The 15439-nt window shown below is 44.3% G+C and overlaps 1 protein-coding gene across 2 annotated transcripts in view; it reads left to right on the forward strand.

Annotated features, from left to right (window-relative positions):
- MTF1 (metal regulatory transcription factor 1) overlaps window positions 1-15439 on the forward strand; it is a 42423-nt gene that overhangs the window by 21057 nt on the left and 5927 nt on the right. The window contains exons 6-10 of one of the 2 annotated variants that reach the window (XM_043461849.1): window positions 95-231; window positions 3363-3440; window positions 9507-9603; window positions 10315-10910; window positions 14485-14548. In XM_043461849.1, the coding sequence (XP_043317784.1) occupies window positions 95-231; window positions 3363-3440; window positions 9507-9603; window positions 10315-10910; window positions 14485-14548 (972 nt within the window). The remainder of the gene's footprint in view (window positions 1-94; window positions 232-3362; window positions 3441-9506; window positions 9604-10314; window positions 10911-14484; window positions 14549-15439) is intronic. The other variant, XM_043461850.1, reaches the window with a different exon arrangement.

Below are 15439 nucleotides of genomic sequence, written 5' to 3' on the forward strand. Positions count from 1 at the left end.
AGCATATTTACTTCCCTATGTTAGGGGAAAGTAGATGTCTCAATCCAGTGAAATGATTTTATGGTGAAATTAACACCTCTTTTCATTCTTGCAGGTGAAAGACCCTTTTTCTGCCCCAGTAATGGCTGTGAGAAAACATTCAGCACTCAATACAGTCTCAAAAGTCACATGAAAGGTCACGATAACAAAGGAAACTCATACAGTGCACTTCTAAATCACAATGGATCAGAGGTGTGGAGTGTTTTGTCTCTCGTTTTGATCTGGGCACCATAGAACAGTGACAGTTGTTTGTGTCTCAGAAGGTTAAAATGCCTTCTCTCTAAGTCTGTTAGCGAGAGAGAAGGAATCAGTGTCAAGATCTATGTCTTTGTGAGGGGGTGGCAGAAGCCAGAAGTTTCACCAGGCTCCCTGTGCGTTAGCCCCTGATTGGGCTCCTCCTCCCCTCCGTCAGGTCTGGTGGAAGAGGTGTCTTGGAACCAGAGGTTTCAGAATGGCTACCAAAGGGTTGGCCAGGTGCTCTCAAAGGGTGTTATTTTCCCATTCATGTTGTGTAAAATGATACATTTGAACTTGAGTTTGGGACACAATTTAATGATTTGCTTCACCCTTCCATTAATCCATCGCTGGAGAACCAGGTGGAGTCCGGGGCAGGGGGGGTCCCCTGCCCTTTAGAATTGTCTGCGGACTTAAAGGTTCGATAGCCACTGCCTTTAAGGCACTGACCCACAGATAGGCCTCTGCAGAGGTTTAGGTGGTTCTGTCTGGTTTTTACCAAGCCCTTTCCTCTGCGGCTTCTTTCCAGAGAGATCCTGGGATACATTTACTGTTTCTACTTCTGATATGGTATTGGGCACTTACCTTACGTCTTTTGCACCCAAAAAGTGAGAACTGTTATTATTTTACTAGTTTATAAATAAAGTGGAAGCTCACTGACCCCCTTTAGAATAACAAGGTTCTTAAAGTATGTAATATGGTTTTGATTTGGGGAGAGACAGCATGATTCTGTAGTTTCTGATTTTTAAACAGCAAGTGAAGTGAAGTTGCTCAGTTGTGTGCGATTCTTTGCGACCCCATGGACTGTAGCCTATCAGGCTCCTCTGTCCATGGGATTTTCCAGGCAAGGGTACTGGAGTGGGTTGCCATTTCCTTCTCCAGGTGCAAAGGATCCCTTTAAATGGACTCTTCCCCCTGTATCTTATTGGTAATAATAACTAATATTTACTGAATGTTTATGCCAAGTACTGTGCCAAGTTTTCTTCGTGAATTATCCTGCTTACAAGAGGTCAGTATTATTCCCATACCACTGATAGAGAAACCCGAGGTAAGGAGAAATAAATAACTTGCCTGAGTATCCAAAGCTTGTAATTAGCGCCCCTTAGGCAGACCGTCTGATTCCAGAGCCTGGTTCTTGACCCCCACATCATAGGAGGCAAAGCAGCATTGGTTATGAAGAGTCTGAATTGACATCCAGGCTCCACCACTAGTCACATGACCTTAGGCAAGTGGCTTCTTTGTGCCTCAGTCTCACTGTAAAACCAGATGAAAACACTAAGATTTGAGAGTCTTTGTCTACAAAGCTGCATTTATGAGGTCATGATCAGTTTTCTCGGTTTGGTAACAATCACAGTTTCTCACCAATAGCTCCTACGCGTTGGAGGTCCCAGTGCACAGGGTCCAGACTTCACATCTCTTGGCTGACTGTTAGCTCCCCAGTGAAGGGAATCTGCTCTAGTCTTAGGCTTTCAAAGCCATCAAGATTGCCTTTGAGTCCTGAATTTTTATCTCTAGCCCAGATTTCTTCCTGAACTTTATACATGTATTCAACCTCCTACTCGATGTCTCCACCCAGCTGTCACCTACGTTTCCCAGTCCTGACGCGTCCAGCCTGTTCCTCCTGCAGTCTTCCACATCTTAGTAAATGGCACCTCTGTTTTTCTAGTGGCACAGGCCAAAAATACTGTAGTCATTCTTGACTCCTCTTTTTTCCCCCTCATTCCACACACCCACCAGCATCTATTGGTTCCATCTTTCTAGAATCTGATCTGATTACTTCATTCAAGCCCTTGTCATTGTTTGGCCTGGATTCTTGCAATGACCTGCTTGCTAAGTGGTTTTCTTAGCACCTTTCCCCTCCCTTCTCCCCACTGATACTCCACCCTGATCTTCCTAAACAATGAGGCAAATCCTGTCTGTTTTCAGTAGCTTCTTGTATCACTTAAGGCAGCAGTCAGAATCTTTACAGTGGCCCAGAAAGTCCTAGACACTCTGGCCTGGTCACTTCTCTCTTCATTTACCTCACTTCATTTCACTTGAGCTGTACCATCCACCTTGTGGTTCCTTGAACTGGGGAAGCCCACCTTGCCTCCAGGCTTTTGTGCACACTGCGCCCTGTGTGTGAATCGCTTTCCCCACATGTGTGCCTGGCCCATGTCTTCTTCAGTATCTGCCCTAAGGCCACATTATCTAAGAGTCCCTTCCTAATCTGATGAAAGAGCATCTCTTACCCTGGCCTTCCCCATTCCCCTTACTGTCTTGTATACTGTATATTTATTTGGTTTTTTGTCTTGCCCCCTCCCCACACTGACTGTAAGCTCTCTGGTGGCAGGGGCTTTATTATTGTATCCCTGGGCCTGGAACAGGGCTTAATACATATTAGATGCTCAGTGAGTATTTGTTAAATACATGCACGAATCGGAACATATGATGCATGAGGTAAAGTAGGGCGACCACATAAAGTATGTGAATCACAACTGGCATTCTAGGAATCCAGAATTCTGAGTTAGCCCAGACACCCGTATCGGAATAGTAACCCCTCAGTACCACTCTTAAGTGACAGTCTCTGAGATGCCCATTTTGGGGACATAGTGAAGTAATGGAAGAAAGATGGACTTCCAGTCAGAAGCACTGGGTCTGTGTTATGTTAATTAGCAGTTAATTATGTTAATTGGACCATTCCCTGCTAATCTTAGCATTAATTTTCTCATACTTAAAATGGAAATGTGGAATAATAATACAGAGGATTATATGAATAGTAAATGAAGTCATGTAAAATTGCCTTGTCAATGATAGACCAATTTCGCAAATATTATTGATTTCATGTTATTATAGCTTTTGTTACTCTGGAGCCTGAGTCATGAGATAATTCTTAAACTCTACTAACTATGTTTAAGAACGTAAACGATTTCTTAAGAATATCAGGATTTTAAAAATTGAAGTGATTCATGTAGCCTTTGTTTTGAATGGTTTTTTATTCTCTAGACGTTTGGAATCTTAGGGACGCTGTAATCAAGTGTTTTATTACATAATAGAATACAGTAAATCCCAATTTTTTGTCATTTAGAATTTTTTTTTTTCTTTCACAGGATACAAATCACTCACTTTGTCTGAGGAATTTAAGCCTTCTGTCCACAGATTCTGAATTTCAAGAAAATTCTAATACAGTAAGTGTACCTGTGAAACAGATGTTATTAAAATAAGTACAAGAATTGAGCCTCCCTTTGGTGGGAAAATTGAGTGAGGCCAGTCTTGGAAGTTTTTCAGATTGAGTTGTGTTCAATTACTAACCACTTAGGGTGTTTTGATTTTGCTTCCTGATAAGAGCTCTCATTGGAGAGGTTGTTCTCTCTGACGCATCGTGCCTTTTGACCCAGATCACTCACTTGATAACCTCCTGCACCAGAAAATAACTTTCTTTGTTTATTTAGCAAATATTTATTGAGTGCCTACTCCAGTTGGGCAGAGTGCTGGTACTGAGCTGGTAGTGGTGAGGAAGTAAGTGTGGTCTGTCCTTGAGTAGCTTAAAATTCATCCACTGTAAGGGAGAGCCAGGATTCCAGTTTGCAGACTTCTTAAGCCCTGTCAGTCTGAGCTGAGTCAGTGCTTCCCTGTCTCTGCGCACACCGCACAGGGGTTCTGAAGGGGACCACGTCTACAGGCCCACTGCTCGGAGACAAACCCAGTGTCTCTTGACCTGCTTGCTGTGGTTCTCTCTGCCATCCCCGTGGCTCCATGCTGTGTCTTGCAGACCACTGAATCAGTCCTGAGCTTGTGCTCCTTCAGGAAGATCCATGAGCTTTACTGGGTCACTGACACTGCTGCATTTTTGGTTGTTTTTCTCTGGTAAATAAATATAGCTTAGGTTAGATTTTCTGTGAGTATATGCATAGTAAATAAGGGAGGAATCAATGTGCTGGGAGGTATTTGAACAGTCTTTCTACAGTGTAGGCTCTTGGGCTTCACCCAAGCCTACTGAGTCAATCTCCTCTGGGAGAGGTGCCTGACACTGCACAATTTTATATTAGCACACCAGGGCCTGGGTTCTCCTGGTAATGGCAGAATTGCTCTTATCAGACCAGCCCTCCCACAGAAAACAACTGTATATGCTGGGCAAAATATGAAAACAACTACTTGAAGGCACCAGAGAGCAACCCAAACAGGCAGAGGTAACATTTGAACATTGAAGGGGCCACTTGGAAGATGGCAATGGCACAGGATGGGTCTTCAGGCTTTATGGCTTATCCATCTCAAAGCAAGCCCAGCTGATACCAAACAAGATGGCTCAGGCTCAGTAAACGCTCACTCTTACTGGAGTGACTACCCAGAGGACAGAGTTCAGGGCTACTGCAGCACCTGGAGAGTTGCAGGCGATGACCTGGAAAGGAGGAAACACACAGGTTGAGTCCCAAGTTCTGTGTATGAGCTGTGTCCAAACCTCTAGTTGACCCCTGAACTGTGGGTGTGTGGGGCAGACCCCAAGCAGTCCAGCTGAGGCTAAAGAGCTGGATGAAGATGCCAGCTGCCATCCATTGCAGGGAAGACAGAGTTTGGAGTTTAGAGCATAGCCAAGTCCCTGGAATGTTACAGCAAACAACCAAACACTCTTCCAGGAAGTGTAACAGAATCCTGAGTCTCTGCAGCGTATCATTTGCAAATGTCCAGGGTTATCCAAAATTAGTAAACATCAGACATAGGAGAACATTACCTCTACTCAAGAGAAGAGGTCATTTATGGACTACAGAGACTGACCCCAAGATGAGCCAGATGATAGAATTAGTGGGCAGGCATTTATAAGTAGCTCTTAAAATGCTCAAGCATATTAAGGATTACTTGTAATGATTTAATAAATAGGAACTCTTAGCAGAGAAATAGAAACTATAAAAAAATGTGCCAAATGGGAATTCTGGAACTGAAAATATATCAAAATTTAAAAATTCACCAAATGGGCTTAACAGCAGACTGGAAATAACAGAAGAAAGAATCAGTTGAATTGAAGAGAGATCAATAGATATTAACCAATCTGAAGGACACCCCCCCCCACACCCCCGCCAAAAAAAAAGCACTTTGTATGATTGTTTGGCATATTCACATTTCATAGCTGATGCTTTAAGAGTACTGGGCCAAGATTGCCCTCTAAACCACATAGTGTAAGATTTCTGGGTGTAATGTCTCCTGAATATCAGAGATCTTGGGAAATGGTTGAGGTACCCACTCCCTGACTGGGACTTGACACATGACTGAGGAGCTTTCTGGAGCCCTGAGGTCACCAGGTAAGGAACCACATGAGGGGACACTGAGTGAGTCACTCAGTCCTGTCCGACTCTTTGTGACCCCATGGACTGTAGCCTACCAAGCTCCTCTGTCCATGGGATTCTCCAGGCAAGAATACTGGAGTGGGTTGCCATTTCCTTCTCCAGGGTATCTTCCCGACCCAGGGATCAAACCCTGGTCTCCCGCATTGTAGGCAGACGCTTTAACCTCTGAGCCACCAGGGAAGCCCCTGAGGGAACATTGAGTACTTGTGAAAAAGGAAAGCTTTTTCTATCCATAATTTACATCAGCAAGAGAGAGGCCTGTTTTTCTCCCTTGGGATCAAATTATATGTTGTGTCCTTGTCCTCTAGCGTTTAGTCTTTCAGACTAAGGCCAAAGTTCCTTGAATAGGATGGATTTTGCCTTGCTTGCTTTAAAGAAATGATAATGAGTTGTTGAAATTAAATGATATATTTTTATGAGATCATCATTTTCCAGGTTCCTGGGCAGCCTGCAGGTTTCTGTGTGTCCTAGGTGTGAATTTGGGCTGAAGCTCTGAGGAGCGGCCCACTGGGCCTGTTGGGCCCTGAGCCTCAGGATCCATCCTGTTCCCAGACAGCTCAGTGTTCTCATGTCTCTGCTCCAGGCCCCAGAGGCTCAACCTGTTCTCTCCTCACTTGGGGTGGTGGTTGCCACTCGCTCTGCCCCCAGGGTTATTGCCCTGAAGCCTGGCAGTGGCTGAGTCAGTCCCGTTGGCACTTACCTTTTTTAATTAAAAAAAAAACCAACCTTTTTATGGAGGTATAATATACATACAGAAAAGTACACCCGTCATAAATGTACAGCTTGATGAATCATCACAGTTCATCATATTCCTGTAACTGTTGCCGGAGGGAGAGTGTGGGGCACAAGAGGATGGTCACATCTGAGTCCCTGGGACGGCCACCAAGTGTAGGTTCTTGGCTTTGTGCAGGAAAGAATTCAAGAGTGAGCCATAGTAGAGTGAAAGAAGGTCTGTTCAGGGTGGAAACACTCGGTATACAAGAATGTGGGCCATCTCAGAAGGTAAGAGAGGCCCAAGAGGCAGCAGGGTATGGAGCTGTCAGAATTTATAGGGGTGGGTAATTACATAGGCTAATGAGTAGGAGGAGTATTCCAGCTATCTTGGGGAAAGGGTGGGGATTTCCAGGAATTGGGCCACTGCCCACTGTTTGACCTTTACAGAAGACGACTCATGGCCATTTTGGACCTAGTTGCTTCTAATCACTTTATATTGTGTCCTCAGGCCATGCCACTGGGCTTCCCTGGTGTCTTAGCAGGGAAGAATTCGCCTGGGAATGCAGGAGACACAGGTTCCATCCGTGGGTCAGGAAGATCCTCTGGAGAAGGAAATGGCAACCCACTCCAGTATTCTTGCCTGGGAAATCCCATGGACAGAGGAGCCTGGTGGGCTACAGTCCACGGGGTTGCAAAAGAGTTGGACACAACTGAGCAACTAAACAACAACAGGCCATGCCATTCTTTTAAAGGTTGTGCCCTGCCCCCTTCCTGTAACCAGCACGCAAATCAACAGATAGAACATTCCCAACAACCTAGAAATGGCAACCCACTCCAATATTCTTGCCTGAAAAATCCCATGGATGGAGAAGCCTGGTAGGCTACAGTCCAGGGGGTCGCAAAGAGTCAGACACGACTAAGCGACCCCACTTTCACTTTCAACAACCTAGAAACCCCCCTCAGGTCCCTTAAGGATAACCACTTAGGTTATCCTTAGGTCCTGGCTTCTTACTACCTAAGTTGAATTTTGCCTGTTTTTATGTTTTCTGTAATTCGAATGTGGCCTATACTCATTTGTCCTGGCTTCTTTCTTGCAACATTTTGTTTGAGGAATTAGTCCATGTTGTTGCATATATAGATTATTTGTTCTCATTGTTGAACAGTTACTACACTAAGTGAATATAAGAGTATGTTCTGTCTCCTGCCCTTGGGCATTTGGAAAGTTTCTAGTTAGGAGCCGTTACAGTAGTACTGCTGTGAAAATGTGATTCTTATACATCATCTTCTGAAGTCACACAGACTCATTCCTTTTAAACAGTGTTATTCCTGTAATGATTCATAAACAAGTAGAACAAAAAATAACAGTCATGAAGAAATTGCAAAGCTTGCGGCTTAGTGGTAGTTGTTAGCTCACTATTTTTCAAACTGGGTGGTGCATCTTTATTGGGTTATAAAATAGTGGTTTATAATTAACATTTTGAGGACAGCAATAGAATAGAAAATATAGAAGACATTGCAGATCATAAGGACAGGCTCTGTTGCATAGACTTTTGTTTCAGTTATACATTCATATGTATGTAATATATTTTATAAATTATATATAATATAAATTATTATATATACCCACTCCTGGAGAAGGGAATGGCACCCCACTCCAATACTCTTGCCTGGAAAATCCCATGGACGGAGGAGCCTGGTAGGCTGCAGTCCACGGGGTCGCTAAGAGTCAGGTACGACTGAGCAACTTCACTTTCACTTTTCACTTTCATGCACTGGAGAAGGAAATGGCAACCCACGCCAGTGTTCTTGCCTGGAGAATCTCAGGGACGGGGGAGTCTGCTGGGCTGCTGTCTATGGGGTTGCACAGAGTCGGACATGACTGAAGTGACTTAGCAGCAGCAGCATATACCCACTCCAGTATTCTTGGACTTCCCTGGTGGCTCAGATGGTAAAGAATCTGCCTGCAGTGCGGGAGACCTGGGTTTGATCCCTGGCTTGGGAAGATCCCCTGGAGAAGGGAATGGCTACCCACTCCAGTATTCTGGCCTGGAGAATTCCATGGACAGAGGAGCCTGGCAGGCTACAGCCCATGGGGTAGCAGAGAGTTGGACATGACTGAGTGACTTTCACTTTCATAAATTATTATAAACTATATAATTTCCTACTTTGTGTCATGATGAAAAGTTTCAAGGCATTTTCTTGGCCTGTGATTCCTAACTCCCTCTGGACTAGAGGCTGGAAGCCTTACATAGGTTTCTGCCTTCGTGTTACAAAGAATACAAACAAACTTTTTGGCCAGCCCTATATCACACTGGTCGTCAGCTTCACTGAACTTCTTGGAATCTTGCTTTTGTCACTCTTGCTCTACAAAATGCGAAGTGGAGGTGGACCATAGAGAAAAGAATTACTCTTTTTCCCCTTCGCCTAAATAAACTAAAGGGAAGCCTAGAGGTGGTCATTTTATTTGGTGCCTGGCAGGAGTCAAGCCCTCAGGGCACTAGGTGTTTCGGTTTTTCATAGCTTTTCAAAATGCCTCTGACCTTTTCTTAACTGTAAGTTAGAAAGAAATGACTTGGAATGACAGTGGTGAGGATAAGGCCATTATTATTGTCTATTATTATAAGTTTCTTTTTATTGTTTGATTCACCACCATGTGTACATATTAGAATATTATAGATGTTATATAATAACCTTGAAAGATATTCACAATATATTATTATTATTATTACATGAGAAAAGCAAATTCCAAGTAATAGATATTATACAACACCACTTTTATGTAGGATTTTCTCTTTCAGAGCAGGGATCAGCAAACTTTTTTTTTGGTAAAGGGCCAGATAGATAATTTCAGCTTTGTGGCCAATACATTCTCTGCACAACTCCTCAGCTCTGCCATTGCAGTGCAGAAGCTATAGAGATAATTCAAAAGTGAACCAGAATGCCTATTCCAGTACAACTTTATTTGCAGAAACAGGCATTCAGCCAGCAAGTCAGTTTGCCAACTCCTGCCTTAGAGTGTTTGAAGACCCAGCTCTTCAGTGTCTGGGGCTTAGGGGAGTAAATGTCACCTTAGGAGAAGAGAAATTATAAACAGGAAGCAGAGCCAAAGATGCTTCTCGTCCTGCCGCTCTGTGCTGTCTCGTGGTGCAGACCTGCTTTTGGATGGCGCGCCTCATGCGTTTGTCTCTGTCTCTGACACAGGGCCAGAATCTCAGCACTCTCTCACCAGCAATCATTTTTGGACCAATGTTCCAGAAGTCAGATGATCCGGCAATTCAGGAAGATCCTCAACAGACAGGTTTGTTACACAGACTCTCTTCCTGCTCCGATCTCTGCACTGGGAAGGAGAATTCACACTGTTGACACAGTAGATGTCAAGCAGAGTGATATATTTCAGGTTCTTTGAATGAAGTGTACTTTCATTGAGGGATCAGAGAAGGATGGGCTTTTTTTTTTTTTTTCCCCTCTGCTTCCCTCATCAAGGGTTTACTTGAGGATCTACTTTTCCTGGACCCTCAAATGAATAGGGTCCCCTTTTCCAACAGCTTTCGTTGGTTTCAAAAAGTGAGAGGAGTCATGAACACTTCTGATGTGATTCCCCATTCATGAGTGGGCAGAATCCACAAGCCAAAATTCAGATATGTAGATCAAACTGTGTTTGAATGAAAATATGTCCCTGAAGCTTCACAGTAGTTAGAAAGTGTGTTCAGTGGTCATATGCCAAGAAAAGAATATCTAATCTCTTTTCCACAAAAGCCACAGGACACATTTTTTTTTATGGTTAGACCCATATGGGTCTTCACGTTTAGAAAGTGAGGTTGATCGTGAAGCCTGGTCCTTTGACCAGAGGGGTCATTACATGAAAAGCAGAGAGCCAGCCTGTCTGCAGTGAAGGAATCGACCCTGACAGACTTCAGCTGTCTTTGGTGTAGCCCATAGAGACTGTGTTTTTGTGGCTTATATAAGGGTTGGAATGTGTGTCTATATTTCTATTTCTTTCTCTTGCCAGCTGCCTTGATTGAAAGTTTTAATGGTGATGCGGAGTCAGTCAGTGATGTTCCGCCATCCACAAGACATTCAGCATCTTTATCTCTTCCACTTATACTGCAGCCTGGCATCTCCGAGCCACCTCAGTCTCTACTACCAGCCTCAGCACCGTCTGCTCCTCTGCCTGCTCCCTCCCTAGGAACTGGTTCCCAGCAAGCTGCATTTGGCAACCCCCCTGCTCTCTTACAACCTCCAGAAGTGCCTGTTGCCCACAGCACGCAGTTTGCTGCTAATCATCAAGAGTTTCTTCCGCACCTCCAGGCACCGCAGCCCGTCGTGCCAGGACTCTCTGTTGTTGCTGGGGCCTTGGCGTCAGCAGCGGCAGTGGCGTCAGCCATGGCAGCACCACCCCAACCACAAAGTACTACTGAGCCCCTGCCAGCCATGGTCCAGACTCTGCCCCTGGATGCCAACTCTGTCCTAACTAGCAATCCCACTATAACCATCACCCCGACTCCCAGCACGGCTATCCTGCAGCCCAGCCTAGTCATGGGAGAGCAGAACTTACAGTGGATACTAAATGGTGCCACCAGCACACCGCAAACTCAAGAACAAATTGTAAGTATGATGTGGAAAGGGATCCAGTGGGGTGAAGTATATTTCTGTGACATGTTCTGTGACATGGGTGACATGTTCAGAGGCCTTTACTTCAAAAAAGGAAAACGGCTGTCATTTCTATCCTGAAACACATCATTCTACCAGTCATTTCCCCCATAATCAGTGTAAATCTGGGAATGTTGCATTCAATACTATAATAGAGGGCCAGAGAAACAATTTTCAAATTTACCTAGGTATTTCAGCCGCGGTCTGATTCTGTCAACTCCGACAGGATAGCCCAAGAACAATCTCCAAGGCAGAGTCCAGCCTAGGCTGAGGGACTGATGGGACCTCATTAGATGGAAACAGACCGCAGTGGCCAAGTCAGAAGTAATCTGTGCTCCCATAGTCCATTGTAGGGCCATATTCTACCCAAGTGTGTGGTCTCCTTGGCTAAGGAAATGATGTAGTTGTTCAGCTGAGTATATTTTGAGGGCCTGCTCGATACCAGGTACCACACAGGATACTGTTGGAAATCTGGAAAAGTGAAAAGAACATGATTTCTTTTTGATAAAAACTTATATTCTAGTTAAAGAGGCTAAAATGCCTAAAAGAAAGTTAATGCTACCAGTAGATAAAGTGTCAAATAATAAAAATAATGGTAATAAAAAATAACAATGGCTGTGACTTATTGAGCCCTTACTATATGTATGGGCTTCCTATGCTAACTAACTTATTAAAATTGAGGATCTAACGTGCCAGTCATTACCTTAGGTACCTTATTTTTAGATTATACATATTTTTTAGGTTTTATCGAATAGACAGTAAGAACTTCCATACACTTCCTGCTCCCTGCCCACCCCCAGCCTAGTTTCCCTCATTATTGACAACTGATATCAATGTGGTCCCTCTATTGTAAGTGAATTATTATTGATAAATAGTTATTAACATCTCTATATGTTTGTATCTCTAGATGTGTCACTCCCCGTGCTAAGTATTTTAATCACAAAAATCCTAGGAAGTAGATATGATTTTATCAATGGAGAGCTGAGACCCAGAGAAGTTAAGTGATTAGTCCAAGGTCACAAGGCTTATAAATGGCAAAGCCTAGACAGACCAGTCCCAGAATCCATGCTCCTGATTGCTACCTTGTGCTGCCAGATGAGGGGTTCAGAGACTAGAGGCTTGTCGGGTGGCCATACAGGTCAGGTGAGACTTCTTGAGGTGTGAGTAGGAATTATGTGGAGGAGAGGTCTCACTAAGTAGGAGTAGGTCTGGGTGGATGTATGATGCTGTCAGACAAACTGCAAAGGTAGGTTAGAGCTAAATGGTAAGAGCACTCAAACTCCATAAATGGGACGGATGCCAGCCACCTCTGGAGGCACCCTAGTTCCAGTTTCAGATGGCCAGCATCCCTGGAACGGTCTCTTCAGCATTATGATCCAATCTGCCTCCAGGTAGTTGGGTTTTTTGGTTATTATTATTGTTTTCATTATTTAAAATTATTTTCAGGGGCTTCTCAGGCAGTCCAGTGGTGAAGGCTCTGCACTTTGACCGCAAAGGGCAGCCAAGCCCTGCTTGGGGAACTAAGATCCCGCAGGCTACACGACACGGCCAAAACAGAAATTTTTTTCCCATTATTTTTACTGTTCTTATATTTGCTGATGGCTGTATACAGAAAATGATCCTACTATCTCATATGTGATAATGGCATTTTTTCTTTTTTCTTCTAGTTTTATTGAGATATAATTGATAGAGTATAAGTTTGAGGCATACAGCATAATACTTTGCCACAAGTTTAGTGAGCATCCATCATCACGTGATAGATACAAAATTAAAGATACAGAAAAAAATGTTTGTGTGTGGGAACTTTCAGGATTGACTGTTTAGAGAGCTTTCCTATGTAACCTACAGCCGTGTTAATCTGCTAATCCTGTCCATCACACGGTGCGCTGTGCCCCTAGTACTTTATCTCCTAACTGGAGGTCTGGCTCTGCGGCTGCTTTCATCCAATTCCCCCTCTCCCCTCCCCACACCTGCCTCCTGTAAGCACAAACTGATCTTTCAGTGAGTCTGTTTGCTTGTTTTGAAGTACCACAGACCTGCCTCTGTTCCTGTTAAGACAACATAGTGATATTTCTGTACATTTCAAAATGATCACCATGATGAGTAGTCACCATATGTGACACCACGACATATGTCACCATCCAGAGATTTACACACTTATTGACTATATCCCCCACACTGTACATTTCATACCCATGACACATGTGTTTTGCAAGCGGACTTTCATAGTTCTTAACCTCCCTCGCCTGTTTCTCTCCTTCCCTCTGGCATCCACATGCCTCCTCTTTCCGGATCTGTGCTGCCCTGGGGAACCGCATGGAGCAGCTGCTGCTTTTTCCATCCAGCTCGTTTCCGTGTGGGCTTCCCCGGTGGCTCAGACAGTAGAGAATCCGCCTCAGTGTGGGAGACCTGGATTCAGTCCCTGGGTCGGGAAGATCCCCGGCAGGAGGGCATGGCAGCCCACTCCAGTATTCTTCCCTGGAGAATCCCCATGGACAGAGGCTGCAGTCCGTAGGGTCGCAGAGAGTCGGGCATGACTGAAGTGACTAAGCACGTGCACATTTTCATGTATTTGTTTGTGAGTCTCACCCTCCATGATTGTTTTATGATGTCTCCCCTATGACTTAGCCAGAAGCGTTCATACTCCTCCTAGACTCATCCCAGAGGCACTTTTATTTTCCTTAAAAGGACGAAAGATAAAGCCCTTTTTAATATGACTTGGAGAAAGCAAAAACCCTATAGCCAATTGAATAAGAAGTGTACTAAAGTGAAGGGTGATTTCTGGGCACAACTTGATGGTCCTACTTAGTAATCATATATACAGCTAGTGTTTGCTGAATCCCCATGGTGTGCCCCAGGCTTCACATGCATCATCTCATTTCATCCTTTTGGGGCCTTTGGGAGAGTCTTTGGATTGTCATCCCAGTTTTTACAGGTGAGGAAACCAAGACTAAGAGGTTAAATTACTTGCCTGACATCAACAACTAGTAAATGACCAAGCCTGAACTTGAATCCTGGTGTGGCTGAGTCCAGGGCCCCCCCTTGGGCACCACCCTGTGCAGCTTACACCATACTGCCCAGGGCCTTCATAGGTCTTCTGCCTATGAGAGGACGTCTTGGCCTTTCCTTAGCCTGCAGCTTAGTCCTCAAGGGGTAAAAAGAACTTTGGGAGTCAGCAGGGAGTAGGGAGCTTAGAGGGGAAGCTAGCCCTCGGGCTCCCCCTGAGAAGACCGTCCACTTGAGAAAAGCAACCTTGGAGGAGCCTTTGTGCACATAGAACCTACTGGAATTAAGCAGCTGGGAGACAGCCAAGAAGTAGGGGACAAAAACAGCTACATTGTTAGCACTGAATGTCCAGCAGTGTGGTGACCTCATGTCAGAGCACAAACAAAACATCGCTCAGGGCAAAAATCCCTAAACACTGAGGGTTTTCTGTCCTCTTGGATGACTGTTACAGCTGGGGAGGCGTCATGTCCTTGGGGATCTATCATATTTGAGTAGCCATAAATGTGATTTTTTTTTCCCCCAGCAGCAAGCATCTAAAGTTGAGAAGGTGTTTTTTACCACTGCAGTACCAGTAGCCAGTAGCACAGGTATGTAATTCTGTGTTAGCTTTAAATGGAAGTCAACTCTCTGGGCCCCCTGAGGCACAGTTAGTTAATCTTGCTTTGCCCTGGATTTTTTTTTTTTTTTAATTAAATTTATCGTGTATTATTTTTCTATTAGAATATTTCATATTCTTACAGCTATTGAAAGTTACTGCACTTACAGCATAAATACCACATTTAACATTCTTTAACTAGTAATGGTTCTTTCCCTTTTACATGTAGTCTTTAATGTAGCCAGAAAAAAGTCTGAATCACAGTTAATGCTAAAGAGAGAAGTTATTAATTCACTGGACTCTTTTCTAATTACAGTAATGAAGAAATAGCATCTGGGTCAGAAACTCCTATAAAGCTAAAGGGTCCTATTTCTCAAACACTTTATTTTATACATTAAAAAAACTCAGGCTCTGAAAGATGAAACGAGTCCCCCAAAGGCATCAGTGAGTTTGTGGCAGAGCCAAAGCACTAGTTCAGACAGGCCTCGCCCCCCACCTGTTCTCTTGCCCCGTGGTCTCTAGGTCTTTCGAGACACATGAACCCTGTCTGAATTCAGAGTGTGCTTGTGCACAACAGATATATTCAAGAGAGAAGGAAGTGTGCACAAGTGTGTCAGAGACCATGGCTGCAAAGTTGAGCGGGATGTCCTAAAGGAGGTCAGAGCCTCTGGGGCAGGCAGGGCTAAACGGTACAGTGTGGACTGGCTCTTAATGCCCTTGGGCCAGCCCTAAGGTATAAGCCTGCTGCAAACACTGCCTGGAAGCACTGGGAGAGGAGGGGAATGAACTCAGAGATGAGTTAAGTTCTCCAGAAGAATTGAGGCAGGACGAGCTCTTGAGCCCAGAGCTTTGAGGAACGTGCAGAGAGAGAGAGGCATCCACT

The sequence above is a fragment of the Cervus canadensis genome, chromosome 2, assembly GCF_019320065.1.
Source record: "Cervus canadensis isolate Bull #8, Minnesota chromosome 2, ASM1932006v1, whole genome shotgun sequence".
Classification (NCBI taxonomy): Eukaryota; Metazoa; Chordata; class Mammalia; order Artiodactyla; family Cervidae; genus Cervus; species Cervus canadensis.